The sequence below is a fragment of the Antechinus flavipes genome, chromosome 3 (assembly GCF_016432865.1).
Source record: "Antechinus flavipes isolate AdamAnt ecotype Samford, QLD, Australia chromosome 3, AdamAnt_v2, whole genome shotgun sequence".
In the NCBI taxonomy this organism is placed as follows: domain Eukaryota; kingdom Metazoa; phylum Chordata; class Mammalia; order Dasyuromorphia; family Dasyuridae; genus Antechinus; species Antechinus flavipes.
The window spans coordinates 72,306,095-72,323,758 of record NC_067400.1 but is presented as its reverse complement, the minus strand read 5'-3'; the positions used below and the strand labels follow the sequence as shown (position 1 = coordinate 72,323,758).

General features: G+C 32.8%; 1 protein-coding gene across 1 annotated transcript in view; it reads right to left on the bottom strand.

Annotated features, from left to right (window-relative positions):
* Window positions 1–17,664, bottom strand: part of LOC127557027 (receptor tyrosine-protein kinase erbB-4-like) — a 56,958-nt gene that overhangs the window by 30,606 nt on the left and 8,688 nt on the right. Inside the window, exons 4-6 of the mRNA XM_051990513.1 lie at window positions 12,855–12,928; window positions 11,414–11,504; window positions 7,988–8,187 (exon numbers count right to left, since the gene is read on the bottom strand). Of these exons, the coding sequence (XP_051846473.1) occupies window positions 7,988–8,187; window positions 11,414–11,504; window positions 12,855–12,928 (365 nt within the window). The remainder of the gene's footprint in view (window positions 1–7,987; window positions 8,188–11,413; window positions 11,505–12,854; window positions 12,929–17,664) is intronic.

The following is a 17,664-nucleotide window of genomic DNA, read 5'->3' as shown; positions in this document are numbered from 1 at the left end:
AATCAGCACCTCAAAGAGATCTCATATGGAAAACATATAGAAAAATGATTGCTAAATTCTGAAACCCACAAATCAAAGAGAAAATTCTACCAAAAAAATCAAATGTGCTAGAGTGCTACAATTTTAATAATACAGGATATATCAGCAGCTAAAATAAAAGACTACAGACCATAATATAAAGTGAAAAAAAAAAAGGACAGTCAATGAACTTGCAGATTTACAAGACTTTTTCTCCAATAAGTCAAAACTTAATAGAAACTTTAACATATAAGGCCAGTAGATTAATGGGAATGGGATAAAGAGGGAAGAAAAAGGTGGGGGACATAGATAAAGGAGAGAGCCAAGGATTGGAGGAAGTTAAATAATAGGAAGAATTAAAGAGTTGGCAGAGATAAGACATAAGAGATACACACAAGCATAACATGGATTGGAAGTAGAATTCATTTTTTAAAAAAGTAGGGCTAAATAATCATTGATTTTAGACAAAGTCAAAGATTCGATTAAGAGAGAAATCTACATTATATGTCAGCCATATTGATATTGCTTTAGATGCACATCTATCTATGTGTAAATGTATATATGTGTACATGTAGGTATATGTATGTGTGTAAATAGATATATGTGAAGATTAGCATTTTAAATAATGTGTCACATTTTATTCCATTTAGATATTTAATATATAAGGATTTCCTTAGCATTATATCTTAACATGTGATGACGATGTAAAATGTTATTTCTGAATATATCTTTTAAGCACACTGATATATGTTGAAAACTGATACATATGTATATGCATATATGGTTAATTTCATTTTTTCCTATATTGATTTTCAACATGAGAAGATTTTTCAAGTATCAAATTTTAGTCCTATCAGGTCCAGCTCCAAGAAGGGGCAGTAACTTCTTTCTTTTTTTAATGGAAAAAGCTGGTGTACATCACATTAAACATATTTCTCCAGAAAATGCTTTCCTGTAATTCATTTTTTATGGAGAATTTCTGATAACATTAAATCTATTATATATTATGCAGCAATATTTCATGTTGGATTTTTATTAGCAGCAGAAAGAAATGCAATAGAAAGAAAAACTCATACTTTAAGAGATCCTCAAGGCACTGAATTTTTATTCATTTAGGATCTCAGGAGGTCATTTTGGAAGAAATGTACTAGTAGTAAAATTCATGAGTGATCTTATGCTCCTCTGCCTGACTGCCATTTTTTTCTTTTGTTGTCAGCTGATCAGTTTTATGGAATTTTATAATCTAATACAACGTCTATGAGAAACATTTTCTAAGGAAATATTTAGTTTCCTATGAAAGGGAAAAAATATGCTTCCGTTATCAGCATTTTTTTTTTTTTTTGCTTTTTGCTGAGATAATTGAGATTAACTTGGCCAGGGTCACACAGCTAAGAAGTATTACGTGTCTGAGGCTAAATTTGAACTCATGTCCTCCTGACTTCAGGTCTGGTGCTCTATCCACTGTGTCACCTAACTGCCACTATCCGCATTTTTCAGCTAAAAAAGCTTTGAAGAAATCAGTTCATGTCTAAGAAATTAATTTTCCTTTATAATTTTTTCAGATAATATGAAAACTCATATTACCTACTATGCATTACCTCTCTACCTCTCTTTTCCTCCTTGGTTAAGAGCAATAATAAATACACAAATTGTCTATTGGAATTCTTCCACAAATCATGAATCACAAAAATCTTAGTAAAATTCATAAAATTTGGCCCATCATTAAACATATCCATTCTTTCTCTTTTCTAAAAGTCTCCCTGTTGATTGAAATATTTATCTATTATAAGGATAAGAATTTATGGTCTTTATATGCACAGTAGCTTCTCAGATGCTATAGTTTGTGAATGACATTATATTGTTTTCATCAAGTATATTATATTAGTCAGAATACTATACAAGGTCTTCTTGATGTCATTCAAAAGATTGACCATTTACATCAATGTGTATAAAAATACCTACTATCCAGATGTTGAGGCAAGATGGCAGAGTGGCTAGAGTCTGAGCCTATAAAATACAAAAAAGTGATGATATACCCATAGTGGGAGTTTCCATATAAATGGACTGATACTAATGAAATCAGAAATAAAAACTCTGTTCCCCAGTTGCATGAAGCTGGAATGGAATTGTTGTGTTTGTCCATAAAGACATAGATACATAGTTAATTATAGCAGGCATTTAAATACTCATCTACATTCAATCTCTTATCTGATTTTCAAAAGGAACCTACCTGTTAGGTTGATATTATTTCTTCATTTTGTTGATGGCAAAACTGAGATTCATAGAAGAAAAATGACTTGCTATGGTACCACAGTAATTTAGAAAGAAGGAATTGGACATGAAAGAGTTAGAGAAATCAAAAAACCATGACTTGGACCATATAAAACCTTTGGGATGAATTAAATGACAAAAAGATGGTCTTTTGTGGCACTGAACAACTTGGAATTGAATCATGTGGAATACCTCCCTAAGGCAATTATAGTCATTTTGGAGTTGTGAAGGACAAAAATATAATACAGGGTAGAAGAATAAAAGTAAATGTATGTTAATGAAGAGAAAGAGTGAGAGAGAAACATACAAATGCATCTATGTGTGTTTGCAGAAACATATACATTTTTAATTTTTTTTAAATGGGTAGATACCTCCATCAACTAGAAGAGTTTGGAATATGAATGCATATACATATGTATTACAGAAAACATAGTATATATAATATATTACCATAAATTTATTTTTGAAAATACATGTATATGCATATGTATATAATGTGTAAGACGTATGTGTGTATATATGTATGCATATATATATACATATATATATATATATATATGAATTTGTAAACACACAGTTACTTTTGTTTACATACATTTGAAGAAAAGGATAGTATGGGAGTGATGAAAATAATTCTCTTAGAATGTAAATGCTAAGAGTTAGGTTTGTTTAATTTTCATTTTTATATTATTCTCACCTGACATAGTGTCTTTTCCAAAATGTGAACTAAATAATGTTTGTAAAAATGAATTTGTCAATATAAATTTTAAAAGTCTACTTAGATGAAGAGGCAGATCAGAATGTCTCTCAGAATAGACCCCAGGGCATCTCTTCCTTTGATACCCCATTGACTAACATGGATTGTGAAGATCACATTGGAAATGGTGCCCCAAATGCAATGGCACAGATGCAACAGACTGTTCCAACTCCTAATTCAATGCCAGATGACCAGGACAATACCACACAAGGTTAAACTCCACAGGAGATCCCTGACACCCCAACATTCAGGGATCTATGAATGTCCCCTCCCAAATCTAGACTTAGTGTGCCTATTCCCACTTCCCTACCCACATGGACCCCCACCATTCTTCCCTCCATTTCTGTATTTCCTTCCCAACATCTATATCCAAACACAATAAGAATTCCAAGGAATAACATCACAAAAAAATCCCATTGCCTATTTCAGATAATACTTATTTGTTGGAGGTCATGGCTGGTTCCCTAGATTCCTACTTTACTGTTCTCATTCTACCTCTCTTCCTCTTGGCTGGATATGGCCAAATTAATCAATCCCATGCCGCTCCCCTCCCTCTCCCCCCCCCACATACATATTCTCTTCAATGTATTGCTAAGTGCTATGACAAATATTTTATTACAGGTTTTTAACTATGATATGTAAGTGTTTTAACATGATGAAAATACTATGAGGGAGAGAAAGAGAGATTGACCAAAACATTGACAGGAGCTATTGAGGCTTTCCCCTTTGGCAAGCTGACCTTACATAGAAAGATGCATGGAGAAGGAGTGAGAGGGAAGAGTCAAGTCTTTCTTCCTCAGAAATCCATTTCCACTGTGCATTTATTTCATCGGTCCATACTATCTCAGGACTTAGACATCTCATTCAGCTTTGTAGTTTCTAAGAGCATCTCCTAATGTTCCTAAGAGAACCTCCAGTGCTTTGGGAGCCTCTTTTCTTAGGCATACTAGAACAGAGTGGTCCTCAGAACACCTGTTTCTAGAAGATCTGCTTCTCCAAGTAAGGGTGCTTATGGAAATCCTCTTTCTGTTCAAAACCCTTGCAAAACAGATCTCAATAAAATGCAATACAATTGAATTTTGCTTTGCCAATAACTAGATCTTGTGGTAAGAGCTAGCCCAAATCTTTTATCTCTAATAAGACCATCCAATTAGGAATATTTAGACCAGAGAATGTATATTTTCCTTACTTCTTATTTAAATCGTATAGTGCCAACCACTAGATGAAAGAAGAATCTTAAAAATAGGTGGAACTGTCTTGTAGAATGTACCCTTCTAGAAAATAAAAGTAAAAGATATTTATCACTGTAACAATTTCATTTAAGGTTTAGAGTCCTTTGTAATTGGGCTTTTTTTTTTTTTTTTTTTAGATTTTCACTCTATTCACTCCAATTTTTTACTGGACTCATTCATTCACCTTTGTCTGCTCTTTGCTGCTTTAGCACAATTAAATGGTGCTAAGGATCTAATTATATATAGATGCATCAAGGTAACAAAGCTCTTTGCAGGTAGATGACTTGAAGACCTATGTTTGATGGCCACATAAGTGCATGTTCCCAAAAGATTGTAATTTTGCTGCAATTGTAATAAAAATCTGTGATGGGTTGTCAAAAAAAAGGCGGGGGGGGATAGCAGAGAAGAGGATGGACAGATAGACATGGATGTTATCATGGAAATAATGAACCACATTTCATATTTAGCCCATTTTTATCTTTAGATAATTTAATTTATTAAAGTTTTTCTTTTTTTACACTAAGTCTAAATTTGACTCTTTATCAATTCTATTAATTGATCCCAGTTAAACTTATTTTAAAATTTTACTCACTCATTGGAGAAAATGTTATCTGTAATACGTATATGAATAAATTATTTAGGAATCACTAACCTAGTCACACATCATAATAATAATGTTACTACTAGAAAGGATCTTTGACTATTTGCCCAAGTTTAATACCCATTCAATGATTTCAATGAGGAAATTTAGAACCTAAAAGTGATAGATGACCCATCTACATTGACTCTTCTTCTTAAGTACCTAATCTAAGAGTGAAATCCAATTTTCTTGACCTTTTCAGTCCATTGTTCCTCTCCCCCCCAGTCTATGAAAGTATAGCTATTTAATTATTATTTAAATCTAATCAACACTTGCTAGGTTCATTCAGTAAAATGAGTCTTAATCACTTATTTTAAAAACCTAACACAATCATTTCTAAGATCTAGTCTTTGATGTTTTCTCAGTCCTGATTATAAAGAGGTAAAGAAACAACCTTAGAATCTTTCTTTAAGAAACTTTCTCCAAAGTAATTAATTCATCACATATATATGAGCAGTCTGCCTTTATAACATTATTTTATTTGAAGTCTTGCTTATCAGATGTTTTTATACATTTTTGAATCAATAATATTATTAGGCATGAAAATTATAAATACCTGTCTCGTCTACAAGGTTTTTTAACCTAATTAGGGACACACAATATAAAAACATGAGGAAAATCAGAATAGAAGGACTTAGATAAACTGATACAAATTGAAGCAAGCAGAACAAAGAACATGGTATATCCAAATTAAAAGACATCACAACTCAGATTAAATACAATGACAAATATTGTTTGCAGAGAACCAATGATGAAACATATTTCCCTCCTCTGGGGAGAGCAACTGTGTAGTACAAGTATGAAAAGTTTCAAAAACTATCAAAATATTTGATAATTTGTTTAGCTTTATTTTTGCTGTTTTTTTTATAAAAGAATTCTATAAGGGAGAAGAAATTATGAGGCAATGGGAGAAAAGTAAAAAATATCAAATATACTGTTTAAACAAAAGAGATTATGTGAGGCAGAGTTCCTATAGTTATATAAAAAAATGAGATTTTTAAGTATATGTGTGTATGTGTGTGTAGTGCTTAGAAAAATTTAAAGCATTTTATAAATAAAAATTATTATTGGTAGTACTTAGGTAAAGTTGATGAAGAAAGGAAATATAGCATAGTAGAGAAAGAACAGGTCTTAGAATTAGAAAGACCCAGGCTCAAGTTTTGTTGTGTGTGTGTGTGTGTGAAATATATATTAATATGTGTTTATTATTATATTTTACATATATTATATGTATTTATATATATACATACATATACATATATATATGTATATATATATATATATATATATATAAATCTAGAGATAGAGAAAGAGAGACAGAAAGAAGGAAAGGGAAAGAAAGAGACAGAGACACACAAAGAGAAAGAGAAATAGAGACAGAGAAAAAGATAGTGAGACAGAGACAGACAGACACTCAGAGAAAGAGAAAGAGAGATGTGTTTGTGTGTGTATTGGTATGTCTCTGTGTATGGTATGTTGGACTTCATGCTTTAAGATGACAAAAATGACATCACTATTGTAGGGTCAGATTACAGTGTGTCCCACTGTGGCTAATCAGTATGAGCTTTAAAGGCTTTGGGCACAAATAGTCCATATGAATATGTAGAGTGCAAATGTCTCAATTTGCTCATTTCATGTTTCTCCTGAAATATGTGTGAAAGTGTGTGTGTGTGTGTGTGTGTGTGTGTTTGGGTATATATAAATATGTATAAAGTGTTTGACTATGGAAAAGTCATTCAATTTGCCCAATGATTCCAGGCAACTTTCCAACTTATTCAAGTTGTTGATCATCATCAGTATCATCAGTGGAGGAAGTTTCCATAATAGAAGGTACCTATCCTAATGAAATCATAGATCCAGAGTCCTGTCTCCATAAAAAACCATCATAGTAAATCACCACCAAATCAACATAGAAAAGCCTGTCAACTGTTGTAAAGGTCTATTCACAGAATGATAAAAGCTCAGTCATGGAAGGGATCTCCAAGGCCACTTATTATAAGCTAGTTGTATATAAATTATACCAAAGAGCCCTAAGAATATTCTCAGTGAGTAGTGATTTGGCCTTTCTATGAGAACTTAAAGTGAGGAGAAACCCATTATCCCTAGATGTAAGACACTCTTTCTTTGGAGAACTCTATTAGGAAGTTGTTTCTTAAAATGAACTCATATATGTGTCTCCACAGTTTCTACTGCCTTGACCCTCTAATGAACATATATCCCATCAGAATGTATAATGCCATTTAAGATGTCCTCTTGCTGGAGAAGAATAACAGTTATCAGTTTTGGCCTCTGGTAGATTCAAATAACTCTAATCTCACCTAATTTATAATAGGTAAAAATATTAAAACCATATTGATGAAAGAAAGAAAGAAAGAAAGAAGGAAGGAAGGAAGGAAGGAAGAAGGAAGGAAGGAAGGAAGGAAGGAAGGAAGGAAGAAGGAAGGAAGGAAGGAAGGAAGGAAGGAAGGAAGGAAGAAGGAAGGAAAGAAAGAAAAAAAGAAAGAAAGAAAGAAAGAAAGAAAGAAAGAAAGAAAGAAAGAAAGAAAGAAAGAAGGAAGGAAGGAAGGAAGGAAGGAAGGAAAGAAAGAAAAAAAAGAAGGAAGAAAGGAAAGAAAAGAAAAGAAAAGAAAAGAAAAGAAAAGAAAAGAAAAGAAAAGAAAAGAAAAGAAAAAAGAAAAAGAAACTTACATAGATATGTTCATCATCAGTCATGGCACACGAGGTTAAGTGTTGGACTTAGACACAAAATGAATGACACTTGGTAGCTACTAGGGCCACTAGTGCATCCCTAGAAACTTATTTAATGTCACTTTGCCTCAGTTTCCTCATCTGTAAAATAAGGATAATAATGGCACCTAATCCTGAATTTTTGTATTTTTAAAAATGAAGTATTTGTAAATTTTTTTCATCTTAAAGCTAGCCTATAAAAAACAGCATATTCTTAATTTTATGTTTTCAATTATATCTAAGTTGACCACCAGAATCATACTCTTCATCCTGCCCTCAAAAGCTCCCATAACAAGAATCATTATGAAAGCCAACATTTTCTACCTTGGTAGATGTACTTACTACAGTTTTCTGCCTTCCTGTTGTCACGAATTACTATTCTTTGGTTGAGAGTACTGAAGAGGGTGGTCCAATTAACTGTATGATAATAACATAGGTTGGTGTTGTCAGTTATATAGATGTTTCCTGCACTGATTTCCTTTAAGGACTGGAATTGCAAAGAGGTGATGCCTTGTTGCTTAAGAATAAGCAATGAGAGACCACTAAAGGAAAAAACAAAAGAGAGAAATTAATGTTTCTACAACATTAAATTCATTCATAAAAAGGTTGTCATATCTTACCTACCTGCCAAAGGAATGTTAATAAAACATAGACAAAGAATGAAATTCCCAGATTTTTTTTGCAAAAAAATAATTTCAAAGCACAATAATTGTCAGAAATATCTAATTCAAGTGATCCAAAGGAAAACAAAAGAAATTATTAAAATGCATTACCACTATTAGTTTAGACAATATTATTTTTTCACGTTTGTATTACCGCTATCTAATATTATTACTTGGAACACAGTAGGCATTTAAAAAATTCTCAGGCTATCCTGAGCCAAACTAAATTGAAGCTCCCAATAAGACTCAAAACCAAGTGACTTCATGATAGTCTTAAGAATATTCCCTGAATGAAATCTGAAGGCATTTTCAGAATGAACTGGAAATACACTGATTCTGTTTGCATTTCCAGAAAAAGACAAGAATGGAATAAATGGTCAAAATCACTCCCTACAGATAGTAACTAAAGAGAGTTTTCTTATTTTGGAACATTGGAAGGAATCTACAAATTGCCAACCAAAAGCATTTAGATCTTATCTTTCACTCAGGAGAATAGGAAGATAATTATTAAAATAGACATGCTTAGAAGTGAATACTATGAAATTCGCTATGGCAATTTACCAGAAGAGCTGGTCTTGAAAATCCATCAAAACTGAAAGATGACTGAGCAAATATGAGAAGGATGGGCAATAGTATTCTACATTATTCTACAGAAAGTTTGTGATATTTATGTTTCTGACTTTATTTTTGTTTTTCATTTGCCATCCTCCATTCTTGGAATGGACTCCTTCTCTTCCTTTAAAATGCAGCTCAGACATTATTTTCTGTATAATGCTTTTTCTGATCTCTTAATTTATAGTTCTTTCATATTATCGTGTATTTAACTATTTATAGATGTATATATGCTTATATGATTATATTACATTTATAATTGAGGATAGTTTTATATATAGTTTTTCCCCCTTCATTAGAATGTAAGTTAATTAAAGGAGAGATTATTTGTCCCCATTGCCTACCAAAGCATGTGGTACATAGTAGATAATACATAAATAAATCAGTATTGATTGATTGATATAAACAACATTAAAAAAAATCTGTGGAATTTCAAAATCATTTGGCCCTTGTTGGAAATTTCTAGAGGACAGGATATGTTGAAGCCATCTTCTATTTGTTCTTATCTTCCATAGCTATTAAGACCATAATGTATATATAAAATAAAAACTACTATATAGTTCTTAATAGAGACACACATACATGCAGACATGTACATATACACCTACCACAATGTCCTACCCCCCCACAAATATAAATACACACACACACACACACACACACACATAAAATGAAAATTGAATGTTTAATTTCCCAAAGGAAGATGCTAACTAACTTGATCCATTCCTTAATGTCATTGCTATAATAATATATTTAGGTATTCTCTAAGATGACATAACAAATATAATATATGTAGAATTAATTGGATTATAAATTGACCTCAGTGATTAAAATGTTCCAATGATAATGGAAAGAAGATGGACGAAAAGGAGTGGGATGTAAGTTTTAAAAATCAAGGAATGCCATAAAATGAAATTAAAACACTAAAAACTCAGATGGCTTAAAAGTTTCCCTCAAAATTCAGTAAATATTAGTACAAAAGTGAGTTTTATGTCATGGACATTTTTATCATTCTACATTTCCCTTTGGGAAGAAAGGGATTTATCTTTCTTTTTTATAACTTGGGGAAAAAAAAAAAAACTTTTTTTACAATGTCACCAACCAATGGATGTTATTTATAAATTTACTAATAACAACTTTTTTTTTCAAAAGATAATTTAAGATGACAATAATTGCTTCTCCAATCTGCAAGAAGAACAAGTAGCTCAGGATGAATAACAATATTCAATTCAATCTGAAATCTTTTTTTCCTCTTCACAATCTTTTAGAGGTGCTGAGTGTTATTACATCAGCAAAATGCTTTGCCTGATTGATAGCATTTGGTTTGAGAGACTCAGCATTAGTGGTATACATCATCCAGATGGATTGTTCCCATTGGCTATTATTTTTCATTACGTTGGCTTCTTTTTAGTTTTTCCTATCAACTTTTATACAAATATAGCACTTGTGTCAATGGACTTTGAGGGTGTTTTTTTTCTGTGAAACTTTGGAAGAGAAAATTCAGTAGCCATTTTTCACAATTTCATTTCTTAGCAAACCCCACAGGTTAGCACAAAATTTTCTACCTCAAATTCAAAGTTCATATCTATGTATAGCAGTATACACATGTGTAGCTCGAGGTCAGGAATAACTCCTAAGATATTATCACTTGGTAATCTAACAGAGGTGTCAGATCACTCTTCATACTTCCACTCATGTTTTCCTAGAACATTGCTATAATAGTGGCTGCTTTTATCAGATTCTCTTTTCTTTACATGAATACCAAAAGAACATGTAATTTGCCCCACCCCCCTCCCCTCACCTAGCCTGTCCCTTCCCATTCTTACTTCATGGACAGCCTATCTCTTTTATTTTCCCATCATCCATTTCTCTAATAACTTCCTTAACATTGAGTATACTGAATAATTCATCATGTGTAATATGTTGAAACATACTCACATCTACTATGTTCCATTCCATTAGAGATCTTTGACTGTTTCAATTACTGATCCAGTATGCTAGTTAAAAATCTGTCCTCTGGATTTATTGAACTCTGCTTTGATCTCACTGTCATGAACTATGTTCATATAGACCCATCGACTGGTAAAGTAACTAACTATTCAAAGAATTCTTGATCCAAATGTCAGCACCAATGGTTAACTGTCACCCAAATATATCTTTTGATTATGATGAAATATGATGAAAGGGTAGACTGAAATTTGTGGTTTATATCTTATATTTTCAACCCAGAAAATGCATTGTATTATTTTAAATGATTTAGGGAGTTGGAAAATCAAGAGGCATACTCCCTGCATTCTATAGTCCATCATTTGTGGCATGTTTTTTATTATGAGCTTTATCTCCAGGATGGAAAATGGAAAAGTTGATTTTTCTAGAACAGTGAAATCAATGAAACTAAGATTTCTGATATTTTACATGAGCCTTTAAGAAATGTATCTATTTCTAGTGAACTTTGAGAGTTCTACAGACTAAAACACAGATATTGAACACATACCTATAAAGTACTCTTCCACCAATGGTGACCAGGTTAGAAAAGACACTGAAATCTGTCATGTTTGGGGGCCAAGACTGTATGTTCAAGAAACCTGAGGAAGATAAGGGCAAAAAGAAATGTCAGTATCTTATTGTCTCATTCACGGTGAATCCTTCAGATATTGAAACATGACAGGATCACCTTATGCTGAAGTAACATGATAGGCATGTGAGAAAACCTACAAATAGGTCAAGAGCATTTCAGATTGGCAGTTGTGTCATTCCAATAATAGGATTTTTCAGCAACTCAAGGGGCTCAGAATTGCAGTCATACTTTCTGTGCTGAAATGCATGTCCAATGAGAGGTAACAAAAAGTACAAAATGCCATGTTTCAGATGCAAATGTATTCAGAAAGAAAAGACTTAGGCTTCAAAGGTCAGCATAGTGTAGTGGATAATAGATTAGTCTTGTGTAAGTGGGAATGAATTCTTTGAACACTAACTAACTCTTTGGACTCAATTATCTTTTCTCTGTGTTAGTCTCCTCATTTATCTATCTGTGGGAAGGATCCAATGGAATAATATTTATAAAACTTACTGCAGCTTTAATGTCCAACATAAATGTTGTCATCATCATTATTAATAACTCTAATAAAAACTGCCCTTTAGTTAGGGGATGCAGTGGATAGAAAAACTGGTACTACAATCAGGAGGATCTTAGTTCAAATCTGGCCTCAGATACTAGCTATATGACCTGGGGCACATAACTTAATTCTGATTGCCTCCAAAAAATGATAATAATAACTTCCCCTAATTTGATGCTTTCTAATATAAAATTTGAAGGCTTCCAAGTTCCTGTGATTTATAGATTCAGGGAGTGGATGATAAAGAGATTTCATGGATTTGAGTAAGAAGGGCTATGCTCAAATTCTAGCTTACCTGTAAGAAGCTGTGAATTTGAAAAGGTCATTTAGGTGGTTTGAGGTTTACTTTCTTCACTTGTAAGATGGGAATATAATAATTGCTCCATCTACCTAATTGTTGTGAAAATCAAATGAGATATGTGTATGTCCTTTGTAAAGTATTGATAATTATGTAAATGTGAGGAGCTATGACAAAGATGATGGTGAAAATGATGAGATGCTACACTTTTGCTATACTATCACAACTGTATTTATTATATTAAAAAACAAAATATCATAAAAATGTTGTTTCTGAATAAAGATTATTTGATACTTGCAATGCCCAATAATTTTCAATTTCAACATAATTTTCCCCATTTGCAGAATTAAAGAAAATATATGTAAAATATTAGGTATTTGCAGACCTTTATGAAAAATTTCATGGTTTTGAGAGGCTCACGTTTATTTTGAGATGCTGATTAAAATATTGGATGTGCTTTAAATAAAAGCCCCATAGAATACGATTTGCTTTACATTACAATTCTGTTTCTCCCTAGTTACCTGTTATCTCTCTTACTGTCCGGAAGATGTTCAGTTTCTCAGGATCCATAGCTTCAATTGCATTGTAAGGATCCCTAAAAGATGAAGATAATCTCAATGAATGACTCAAGAATAAGCCAGTATTTTTTCCATATAAACAATTTTTTCCATATAACTTGAAAACTTATTTGACATGAGAATAACATGTAAGGTGTCTTGGACACTCTTTGACTCCTCATCTTTTGAATGAGAGACTTGTTGAAAGATGATCACTAAAATCCTTCCCAACTCTAAAATTCTTGATCAATTAGTAAAACAAATTCCATTATCTATCTCTGTAGTGATGTTATTTAAAAATAAAATACAGTAGAAAATTTATATATTCTTTGTAAACTCTCATATCAGATCTAAAAGGGAAATGCTATATAAAATGATGTCATACTTTGTTTTTTTTTTGTTTTTTTTTATTATTATTATTTTTTTAATTTAATAATTACATTATATTGACACTCAATTCTGTTCCGATTTTTTTTCCCCTCCCTCCCTCCACCCCCTCCCCTAGATGGCAAGCAGTCCTTTATATGTTGGATATGTTGCAGTATATCCTAGATACAATATATGTTTGCAGAACCGAACAGTTCTCTTGTTGCGTAGGGAGAATTGGATTCAGAAGGTATAAATAATCCGGGAAGAAAAACAAAAATGCAGATAGTTCACATTCATTTCCCAGTGTTCTTTCTTTGGGTGTAGCTGCTTTTGTCCGTCATTTATCAATTGAAACTCAGGTCTCTTTGTCAAAGAAATCCACTTCCATCAAAATATGTCCTCATACAATATCGTTGTCGAAGTGTATAATGATCTCCTGGTTCTGCTCATTTCACTTAGCATCAGTTCATGTAGGTCTCTCCAAGCCTCTCTGTATTCATCCTGCTGGTCATTTCTTACAGAACAATAATATTCCATAACATTCATATACCACAATTTACCCAGCCATTCTCCAATTGATGGGCATCCATTCATTTTCCAGTTTCTAGCCACTACAAACAGGGCTGCTACAAACATTTTGGCACATACAGGTCCCTTTCCCTTCTTTAGTATTTCTTTGGGATATAAGCCCAATAGAAACACTGCTGGATCAAAGGATATGCACATTTTGATAATTTTTTGGGCATAATTCCAGATTGCTCTCCAGAATGGTTGGATTCGTTCACAACTCCACCAACAATGCATTAGTGTCCCAGTTTTCCCGCATCCCCTCCAACATTCATCATTATTTTTTCCTGTCATCTTAGCCAATCTGACAGGTGTGTAGTGGTATCTCAGAGTTGTCTTAATTTGCATTTCTCTGATCAATAATGATTTGGAACACTCTTTCATGTGAGTGGTAATAGTTTCAATCTCATCCTCTGAAAATTGTCTGTTCATATCCTTTGACCATTTATCAATTGGAGAATGGCTTGATTTCTTATAAATTTGAGTCAGTTCTCTATATATTTTGGAAATGAGGCCTTTATCAGAACCTTTAACTGTGAAAATGTTTTCCCAGTTTGTTGCTTCCCTTCTAATCTTGTTTGCATTAGTTTTATTTGTACAAAGGCTTTTTAATTTGATGTAATCGAAATTTTCTATTCTGTGATCAGTAATGGTCTCTAGTTCATCTTTGGTCACAAATTTCTTTCTCCTCCACAAGTCTGAGAGATAAACTATTCTATGTTCCTCTAATTTATTTATAATCTCGTTCTTTATGCCTAGGTCATAGACCCATTTTGATCTTATCTTGGTATATGGTGTTAAGTGTGGGTCCATGCCTAATTTCTGCCATACTAATTTCCAATTATCCCAGCAGTTTTTATCAAATAATGAATTCTTTTCCCAGAAGTTAGGGGCTTTGGGTTTGTCAAACACTAGATTGCTATAATTGACTATTCTGTCTTGTGAGCCTAGCCTTTTCCACTGATCCACTAATCTATTTCTTAGCCAATACCAAATGGTTTTGGTGACTGCTGCTTTATAATATAATTTTAGATCAGGTACAGCTAGGCCACCTTCATTTGATTTTTTTTTCATTAATTCCCTTGAGATTCTCGACTTTTTATTGTTCCATATAAATTTTGTTGTTATTTTTTCTAGATCAATAAAATATTTTCTTGGAAGTCTGATTGGTATAGCACTAAATAAATAGATTAGTTTAGGGAGTATTGTCATCTTTATTATGTTCGCTCGGCCTATCCAAGAGCACTTAATATTTTTCCAATTATTTAAGTCTGACTTTATTTGTGTGGAGACTTTTTTATAATTTTGCTCATATAATTCCTGACTTTCCTTTGGTAGATAGATTCCCAAATATTTTATGGTATCAACAGTTATTCTGAATGGAATTTCTCTTTGTATCTCTTGCTGTTGGGTTTTGTTGGTGATGTATAAAAATGCTGAGGATTTATGGGGATTTATTTTGTAGCCAGCTACTTTGCTAAAATTATGAATTATTTCCAATAGCTTTTTGGTAGAATCTCTGGGGTTCTCTAGGTATACCATCATATCATCTGCAAAGAGTGATAGTTTGGTTTCCTCATTGCCTACTCTAATTCCTTTTATATCTTTCTCGACTCTTATTGCCGAGGCTAGTGTTTCTAATACGATATTAAATAATAATGGTGATAGTGGGCAACCTTGCTTCACTCCAGATCTTACTGGGAAAGGTTCCAGTTTTTCTCCATTGCATATGATGCTTACTGATGGTTTTAAATATATGCTCCTGACTATTTTAAGGAAAAGTCCATTTATTCCTATGCTCTCAAGTGTTTTTATTAGGAATGGATGTTGGATTTTATCAAATGCTTTTTCTGCATCTATTGAGATGATCATGTGGTTTTTGTTTGTTTGGTTATTGATATAGTCAATTATGCTAATAGTTTTCCTAATATTGAACCAGCCCTGCATTCCTGGTATAAATCCTACTTGGTCATAGTGTATTATCCTGGTGACGATTTTCTGTAATCTTTTTGCTAATATTTTATTTAAGATTTTAGCATCAATATTCATTAGGGAGATTGGTCTATAATTTTCTTTCTCTGTTTTCAGCCTACCTGGTTTAGGTATCAGTACCATATCTGTGTCATAAAAGGAGTTTGGTAGGACTCCTTCAATCCCTATTTTTTCAAATAGTTTATATAACATTGGAGTTAATTGTTCTTTAAATGTTTGGTAGAATTCACATGTAAATCCATCTGGTCCTGGGGATTTTTTCTTAGGGAGTTGATTGATAGTTTGTTCTATTTCTTTTTCTGAGATGGGACTGTTTAGGATATTTACTTCTTCCTCTGTTAGTTTGGGCAAGCTGTATTTTTGGAGGTATTTTTCTATTTCATTTAAGTTGTCGAATTTATTGGCATAAAGTTGGGCAAAGTAACTCCTAATTATTGCTCTAATTTCCTCTTCGTTAGTGGTGAGTTCTCCCTTTTCATTTTTAAGACTAACAATTTGATTTTCCTCTTTCCTTTTTTTAATCAGATTTACTAAGGGTTTGTCTATTTTGTTGGTTTTTTCATAGAACCAACTCTTAGTTTTATTAATCAATTCAATAGTTTTTTTACTTTCAATTTTATTGATCTCACCTTTTACTTTTAGAATTTCAAGTTTAGTGTTTGACTGGGGGTTTTTAATTTGTTCCTTTTCTAGCATTTTTAATTGCAAACCCAATTCATTGACCTTCTCTTTCTCTATTTTATACAAATAGGCCTCTAGAGATATGAAATTTCCCCTTATTACCGCTTTGGCTGCATCCCATACATTTTGGTATGATGTCTCATTATTATCGTTTTCTTGGGTGAAGTTATTAATTATGTCTATGATTTGCTGTTTTACCCAATCATTCTTTAGTATGAGATTATTTAGTTTCCAATTATTTTTTGGTCTACTTCCCCCTGCTTTTTTGTTGAATGTAATTTTCATTGCATCGTGGTCTGAAAAGGATGCATTTACTATTTCTGCCTTACTACATTTGAGTTTGAGGTTTTTATGTCCTAATATATGGTCAATTTTTGTATAGGTTCCATGAACTGCTGAAAAGAAAGTGTATTCCTTTCTGTCTCCATTACATTTTCTCCAGAGATCTATCATATCTAGCTTTTCTAGTATTCTGTTTACCTCTTTAACTTCTTTCTTATTTATTTTCTGGTTTGATTTATCTAATTCTGAGAGTGCAAGGTTAAGATCTCCCACTATTATAGTTTTACTGTCTATTTCTTCTTGCAGCTCTCTTAGTTTCTCTTTTAAGAATTTAGATGCTACCCCACTTGGTGCATATATGTTTAATATAGATAGTGCTTCATTATCCATGCTACCCTTTAGCAAGATATAGTGTCCTTCCTTATCTCTTTTAATTAGGTCAATTTTTGCTTTAGCTTGATCTGAGATCAGGATGGCTACCCCTGCTTTTTTGACTTCACCTGAAGCATAGTAGATTTTGCTCCAACCTTTTACCTTTAACCTGCATGTATCTCCCCGCTTCAGGTGTGTTTCCTGTAAACAACATATTGTAGGATTCTGGCTTTTAATCCATTCTGCTAACCGCTTCCTCTTTATGGGGGAGTTTACCCCGTTCACGTTTATGGTTAGAATGACCAATTCTGTATTACTTGCCATCTTGTTAACCCCGGTTTATGCTTTCCTCCCTTCTTTCCCCTTTCCCCCCCTTCCAAGTATTAAGCTTGTGAGCACCCCTTGTTTCTCACAGCCCTCCCTTTTTAGTGTCCCTCCCCCCGCCTTAGAGTTCCTCCCCCTATCTTACCCCTTTCCCTCCCAGTTCCCGTATTCCCTTCCGCTTAGCTTA